Here is an 8,363-nt window from a genome sequence, read left to right as displayed (position 1 = left end):
CCATTAGGCGACCCGGGGAAGGGTGGGGAGAAGCGACTCCGGAGGAGCGCGTGGTACGTGAAGAGAAAAGAGTGGGTGAGGAAGGGGAACTGTCATAAGCCAAGCATTCCGAGATGCCTACACCACTAAGTACTCAGTCAGACAATCTGGAAACAAACTGACAACACGGACGGCACTGACGTCGATCAGGCGCCACTTATTGCAATGTATCCAGGCAACCGCAGGAGCGGCCACGGGGACCCCATCCAGAAAGGCGCAAAAAACACAAACTCCCCGTAATCTCCATCACACCCTTCTGCCAAGTCGTACGTTGTCCACCTCACGGGTCGCGTCATTCTCAAAGAGGCACAGAGAATAGCACAAGCCTCATCATCTTTATCATCATCACCATCATCGTCGACAGCATGAAATCAGTGTTCAACACCGATGCTCCACCGCCGTACATCCATGATTTATTTGAAAGCCTTATTGTAAAAAGAAAAAAGGTGGACGAGGAGGAGATTTAATGCTAGCTTACCACTATCATTCCGAGGTGCCTACACCTCCAGACATCCACTCAGGCAATCGGATAGAAACCGACAACAAGAACGCCTTTGATATCGGTTGGTAGCCATATTTTGTAGCGTCTCCAACCAGGCGCAGTGAGAAACACGCGGTCTCCATCCTGGAAGGCGAGTAGCACCGACAGCACCCAAGCGTCTCTTGATCTCCTTCATACTCCTCTGCCAAGTCGAGGATTGGCCACTTCTCTGCTTACGCCACTCTGAATTGGGTATGGAAAACAGCACTCTCTTTGGCAAACGATGGTTCGGCATACGCAACACACGTCCCAACCAACGCAGCTTCTTGTGCTAGACACATTCTTCAATGGAAGTACTCGTCGCACAACCGAAAACGCGCTTTCTAACTGCCTCATTGCGGATTTGCTGACACCAACCCACACGAGCTATGATTCTGAGACAACGATTGTCGAACACCTGAAGACGTCTCAGTTCCACTGCTCGAATAGGCCAAGCCTCACAGCAATACAACAAAACAGCCCACACTGTAGCTTGATACACACGTCCCTTGAGACTCAGGGATACACCACTCTGACGCCATAGGCGACCCGAGCCTTGCAAATTGTGCATTGACCTCATCTCTCACACTGCAGTCAGAACTAATGCAACTTCCAGTATAGGTAAAACGCTCCACAACTTCCAGTGCCTCTCCTTGGATTGTAAGTGGCGTGTTCAGTGACTGCATGTCCAGAAGCATGACCCCACTTTTTGGATGCAAATGGCATACCAAAGGACGGGATGACTTTGATCAGTTCATTCAAAAATACTTGCGCCTTCCCCTCATCGAAGATGAGAACGATGTCGTCTGCACATTCCAGATCGACAAGGCTATTTGAACATTGGGGTTTTGGAGACCTTCCAGCGTTCATCTAATGATTTCATTGATCACGAATTTGAACAGTAATGGGAAGAGTGGGCATCCCTGTCGGACACTACTTTGTGTACCGAAGCTTTTGGAGAGCTCGCCGTATGCTCTCACACGTCCGGAAGTCTGGGAATACAAAGAGCCTACTATGTTTGCGAACTTCATCTGGAGTACGCAGACGACACCGTTCTTATCTTCGAAAAGGAGAAGGCACCGGTATTTTTAGACGAACTGACCAAAGTCATTCCATACTTTGGTACGTAATTTGCACCCACAGTGTAAGGTCATGCTCGTGAACGTGCAGTCACTGAACAGGCCACTTACAATCCAGGAAGAGATACTGCAAGTTGTGGAGCGTTTTACGTATCTTGAAAGTTGCATTGTAATGTGACAGATGAGGTGAATGCACGAATCTGTAAGGCTCGGGCCACGAGCAACGAGCCATTGCGTCAGGATCACCGGATGCCCGAAGAGTAAAATGTGGAACATCTGGGCTCGTCCCAAGTGGCTTGAGGAGCGCGACCGAAGTAGGGTCATGTATGAGCGTTTCGGAGACACAACATACATCAATAGGGGGAAGTAAGGTTTTAGCAAGGGACGCCTGTTGCCGAATTTGACATAGAGCACGGAAATTAAAGGCTGTAATGTGGATCAGATCATTTGAAGTAAGTAAGCGATTATTTTTTCTGGGCGATGGTTGAAACATGGAACAGTGGCTATGTGATTGGCAGATGGGTTGATCGCACTGCATTATACGAAGGGGTGTTAGTTGAGTTACCCCATCTTGAGCCTTCGACTCAAAAGTCTGACCCACAAGGCAGTGGGGGAATGTAGGGCTTTGTTCGGGGACCCTGCCTTTAGCCCCTGACTTAAAAGTTTGACCCACGAGGCAGTGGACAGTAGGGCTTTCTTCTGGTACCCTTCCCGGAGCCGGCCTTCTTGGCATGGTCGAACCTTTAGGAACGGAGTTCCAGCCAGTATATCCCGCAGGATCATTGCAGCACAGAAGGCCGACCACCACGAAAAGGTGACATCTTTGAAAATGAGCAGAAAGCACAAGCATTACTGAAAAAGCTTGTCAATCATCCGGCCATTCGGCATATGTTTCGTGCCCCACAAAGTACCGTGTTATGCTGCGGGCGTCTTTAAGGCTTCAAAGAGTGGATGTGGAGGTCGTGGGACAATACACATTGCACGGGAGCCTTGACGGTGGTCATCTTCAGCTGACGGTAGCGTCACAGACAAAACGAACGAACGAATCTCAAAGGCCGGAGTTGTGTCTGACAATTCGGGCCCCTGATTGCATCAAAGGGGCACATCACTAGGCCTACAGGCTGCAGTACGGAGTGCTATTGTCTCCACGGGCGGAGAACATGAGACACATTCAGGATTTTGACCGCCGATACCTCAAGATTATAGCTGGAATCGCATGAACCCAGCGAATCCCGATTAAGATCAGGAAATGGATCTTTGATGAAGCAGCCGCATCAAGTACTCCAGGCTAAGGTTGTTGGGTGATGGGTTACGCTTCCCGAATTACCGTTTGAAAAGAGTATTGCTTTCCGTGACTAATCCGGAATGGAGGAAAGCTGGAATTGGAGACGAATTGGCACGGTAAACGAAAATTGTTACGAGAAGCCTGGGGCCCGTGTGACCCTCCTTGGCCTCGCTGGAGGCACTGAACAATGCGGCGGCTGACCGAAGCCAGTGGCGTTCATGATGTCAGTTTCTGTCCAGACTGTCCGACTGTGTTGGAAGCCAAGGTGACTACAATAGGGCAACCCTAGGTAACCTCCCTGTCCTGTTTTTCTTCTTTCCAATGTAAGACTTTGCAAGAAACAAAATGACAGTTGTGCGGCAGTGAAACCCCAGCAGTCTCCGGTATTGCTCTCAATGACCATTGCAGGAAAGGCGGCTGCAAACCGCATTCACAAGACTAGGCGATAGCGTTTTTGTATCTTTTATAAAGAATCCTCGCTATACACCAGATTCTTTCGTACCAACCTTGGGGTGAGTTCCAGAAGAGATGAAAGGTAGCGTATCACCATCACCCAAACTAACACAATCACGCATTTAGAGGTCACGTCGAAATGAACGATACCCTTCTATGAAGACCTGGCTCATTTACTTGACTCGTAAGCCACGTTTCTGCTGATCTGATGAAGCTTGGGGAGATCAATCTGGAATGTCCATAGAACTTGAGCACATCAACCTGTAAGATTGTAGAGGCTTTGGACACACCTCGTCTTCGCCATGGCGAAAACTAGGCGTCGTAGATGTTGCGTCAGGTCTGCGTGTCGATAACCTCGCGGAAATGCAGTTTTCCCACGTTACAAGGATACAACTAGGAATTTAATGGTATCGAGCACTCAATGGAGGCAATGGTGCAGGCTTTCAAGATGGTTGGGTCCGTCTAGTGAACTTGCCGGGAGTGGTTACGGGAAAGGTAGTACTCTGCGCAGTATCACCGATTCTGGTTTGTCACCAATCCGGATACAAGTCGCGCTGGGATCCCTCATCTGACGGGTTGTTGAGTGGGTCGTACAGTATTTGCTGAATACATAAAACTCCAGAACCGGCATCATAAACGAAAGTGAAACTGGAATGAGATAGAGGTCGTTGGCTCCGCAACATAAGGTATGCGCCCGCTTGTCTCACACTGGAAACTGACGACTCCAGGGTGCCGCGGTCACCATCCACAATTAGTAATGGAGGATGGAGCACTTAGTCTCCCGAAGATGGGTCTCCGAAGGAAGCAACGGCGAATTGGATGATTGAAGCGGAATACTCTTTTAGGAATGGAAAATGTTTTTACACGACCGACCGGCTTGAAACGGCTAAGTTGCCCAGTTTGAGAAAATCTATCACGTATTTCCAACGACTCGAAGGGGCGTGGTAAACTGATTTGTTGTCGGGGGCAGGAATTAAACCGGGCCACAGTTGTAGTAAGTATTGGTGACGTACAACCTTGCTTACCGGGCATCGGTTCATGAGTCCCCTTGTTTTCCATCGACGGCAATTATTATGAACTCCTACCTTCGGAAAACGACTGTTCCGTAGTGCTTTCAGTGTGCTGGCGCCCTTGTCACAACTTAAAGATCTTGATATCCGCTCGAACCGGTTGACGCAGTGCATGAGTTCGTTAACTTTGCAGTACAGGCGGCTGCTCAGGTTTCCCATGGTGTCGATTCTAACTGCCAAGACAGGGGTAGTTGTAAGGATTGGCTGTGAATTGAGATCTCATAAAAACTGGGTCTCACAGGGGTGCACCGACTGTTATGTGGGTCAGGTCAATAAAGTAAAAGGAAAAATCAGCACGTACTTTTGACGAAAGATTACTGGTAGTGTGAATTAAACAAGAACATATTTGGAACTTTGCACGAAATGAAAAATAGAGAGGTAGCGATACTAGTACTAACGATAGACATCTTCTTACCATGCTTTTTTAGTGCCAACGCACGGGACTTAGCAGAACGGAGGGCCGATACCCACCGTTTCTGCTCTGCCTCGTTGATTGCTTTTAGATGAAAGGTCTGTGTGCTGCTGTTAGAGATGACGAAAGTTGTGGAGCCAGTACTAGTCACCGTAGCGTTAGCTAAATTTACTGTCCCACGACATGTGTGCGCCATTTCTGCTTGATTCCTAAAGCAAAGTGACAAGAAGCAGATTAGGATACCTGTAATAGGACACAAATCCATTCTGCAATACAAACCAGCGTTTCTGGTAACCTTTTAGGTAGTTGGTCCATTTATACAAGTAACCGCGAAAGGATTCAGGAGGCTTCAACTCCATACGAGGGGCGGAGGGCAAAGCCGATGACCTTCCTTGTGACCTTCAGGAAGGGGTCAACGAATAACGGTTCTGGGTTTCAAAAGATACAAGGTTTTCATAGGTTCACAGATTCACGGATTCACGGAACGTTGCATGGGATCAAAGCTTTCGCCAAAGATTCCCGGGTCTGATTAGCTCTTGTCGTTAAGTTGATCCCATTCACCTGAAAGGCGCAATCCAAAAAACTGTGGCCCTGTTTTTGATGTTTTCGGTGGTGAGTAGCAAGACCAACGCCGTGAAGACTGTGTACTACACGCAGCTTGAAAACCCTCGGAAGAAGTTATTCCACGCACCAGCTATCAGAAATTAGAAAAATTATTGCGTTATAAAGTCGTGTGCTCTGAGCTTGAGAAATTTACTACCATGTCCCCTCTTTTTTGGGGTCAACAGTATAAAAAACTGCCGCCAACAGGGTATAAGCAAGAATTAAGTCTCCTAGGAGGCAATGATACTCCTCTGGAGAAGGGCAAAGCCCCACGAGAGGCGTTTCATAATCGACAGGTCTCAGGCTGGCAACCATTTTTGTGGCAGCTCAATGTAGTTCGCCCCTATCTTGCATCATGAGTAGATAACTTGGTTAGCGAATTCAAAAAGCTGTCTGACAGTACCCCAGAGAGCCGACATTTTATGCTGCAGTTAGGAAGATATGTTTGATAAGAACCAGACACCTGAATCCTTCTTGGCATTTTCACAGTAATGTCTCCTTGTCTATTCTCACCATGCACGAGAAGGGTGTCCACTGACTCTCCTCCGCATGATATATGGAGGCACTTTTCGTCATTCAGCAGAGGGTGTTGGTGTGGCTATCACTGCTTTGCAGTGATCTAAGTGTCTAAGTCCGTTCGGATGGCACTGGCACTTAAATCCTAGGTTTTCAGGTGTTGTTCTTGAAAACACATCTGGAACATCCTGTACGTAATTCAGAAACATAACTGGTCCCATAACATAGCCTTAAGGAACTCCATTGGAGGCCACTGTCAAAGAACAGTAGATCGAGCCTGCTTTCACTCGAAGTGCTCTATCTTACAGGATGCCCTAATTTGCCGTAGAATTTCCCTCTGAATCACATAAGACTCGAGATTATGGAGCAGTGGGACGTGAGACCCGATCGTTTGCTTTTGAAAAGTAGGAAAATATTGCATCCGATATGAGTATTTCGTCCTTAGTTTGGGTTAGGCTGTCCATAAACACATGCACGTCCTTCACTTAAGGACGGTTTGAGGAGAATCCGTATTGAACTGAGGATATCACGTTGTTGGTTGTGAGTTGATCTAGGATGGCCCGGTTCATAATGCGTTCCAACACCTTGCACGGCACGCTATTAAGGCTAACGGACTTGCAGATGCCGGACAATGGGCGTTCCACAGCTATGTAGATTTGTGAGACAATCTCTTCCTTCAAAGCGGAGAAAAGTTACTTTCGTCGAGTGACCGACGAAATATCAGGTAGAACTCTTTGCCAATATGAGAGACATTTCCATAAGGTTCCTTAACTAGACCTGCTTTGGCCCAAACCCGATGACTGGAGTTTAATTTTGAAAAAGTTCACGAACGTCTGCTTCCATAGTGGCCAGATTAGTCACAAACCTTTCGTAGTTACGTATTGACATGCTTCGATCTGACGAGCTTGGTTGGGTCAGAATCTATACCTCATAATATTCTCTACACGCTTCAGTATTTTACGAAATAAAGGCTCAAATGTGTGACCTGTATTTATCTCTCTGAAAATAGTTGCGACATCGTTTCCAGAAGATGAATTCTTTGAATGGCGTTTGGTCCACTGGACTACGTGCCGGTTTCTTCGGGACGAACGCCGCGTCAGATACGTGAATATTCTGTACAATGCGCCTGTTTAACCTTTCCCCTGAGTCTGATCCAAGCTTAAATTGGTCAAGAAGGTTATTCGTTTGTGGGAATTCTTCATGGCAGAATTCTCGAATCCACGTATTAGGTCAGGGTCCCCGGCGCAGGTATAGATGAGATCAAAGGTTAGCACGCAATGTTCCTTACAACCCTGTGGAGCTTTACGCAGCACCTAATCGTTGGAGGTAACCAAATCCAGCAAGGATGGTATTGGCATGCGAAGCATCTCTTGGGTTCGACATTCATTTCAGGCGCTGTGTTAAACGAATTCGTTCAGCGTTGATGCAAAATGTGCACTAGAACTTCTGCACCGGAGCTCTATCAAGGAGGCTTTCGGGTGGGTGGGACCGCATGTATGCACAAGCCAACACACCTGCGTTTTCAGTCAGCTCGGAACATCACTTGGCCTTCGGTTGATATCTCCGAGTGAGAAAGAGGTCTGGTGTGGCCCTGGATTCCTTATTTGAGATTATATGGAGCTGTTCAGAGCGATCTGACAGTTTAATATGGTGACCATTACTGATAAGGCCGAGGCAGTTTGTGGACAGGCAATTCAACACTGCCCTCCCTGCATCTGAAGATGAGGAGCCAAGGGGTTCGCTACCAGAGGCATTTTATAATTGGCTCCAATGCTGTGGGCATTATATAACTCCAGGTCTCTGGTAGCGCCGCTTCATCATGCTTGTCTGCGTCCTGCCTTGATGATTCCTAGAACTACTCCTCGTCTACAGCCTTTTTTGCACCCTGGGAGTTCGAGCTGCATAGAACTTTTGCCTGTGTGAGACGATATGTTCCCCTCGCGGCCGAAAATTTCGGCGGCTGTCACTTGTAACTCTTGTTATACTAACTCTTGTGTCAATGATTTTGTTGTCTTGTTCAAGAGTTCGGGGTGAAATGGTTGTTTGGTTTCATGAAATTTCGGCGCGTTCTGGCCCCCAGTCATTCGCTGTGAGGCTCTGTCGATTCGCATGCGTGTTGATTCTTCATTAGTTTTGCCTGGCCTTCTAGCAGATTAATATCTTTGGGGCCCCCGATGATTCACATCAAGTGCCGATTATACTTTGATTATGTGGCTGAATCATGTAGGGTCGACAAACACTACGATAATCAAAAGGTTCCACTGTATTATGGAAGGGGTGAAGTTGTCTAATTTCCTTCAAGAATCAGTAGCGTTTGTAGGCTACAAAAGACAGAAAATCAAAGTTGAGCATGTTCAAATAATAACGCATTTATTTCCTCTTTTCT

General features: G+C 47.3%; 1 protein-coding gene across 1 annotated transcript in view; it reads right to left on the bottom strand.

Annotated features, from left to right (window-relative positions):
* The window catches only part of T265_05783 (hypothetical protein), a gene marked incomplete at both ends in the record, with an annotated part of 52,909 nt that extends 47,670 nt beyond the window's left edge, over nucleotides 1-5,239 (bottom strand). The window contains one exon of the mRNA XM_009170877.1: nucleotides 4,862-5,239. Coding sequence (XP_009169141.1) covers nucleotides 4,862-5,123 — 262 coding nt within the window. The remainder of the gene's footprint in view (nucleotides 1-4,861) is intronic.
* Nucleotides 5,240-8,363: the final 3,124 nt, after the last annotated feature.

The sequence above is a fragment of the Opisthorchis viverrini genome (assembly GCF_000715545.1).
Source record: "Opisthorchis viverrini unplaced genomic scaffold opera_v5_114, whole genome shotgun sequence".
Taxonomy (NCBI): domain Eukaryota; kingdom Metazoa; phylum Platyhelminthes; class Trematoda; order Opisthorchiida; family Opisthorchiidae; genus Opisthorchis; species Opisthorchis viverrini.
This window is presented reverse-complemented; position numbering and strand designations above follow the sequence as displayed.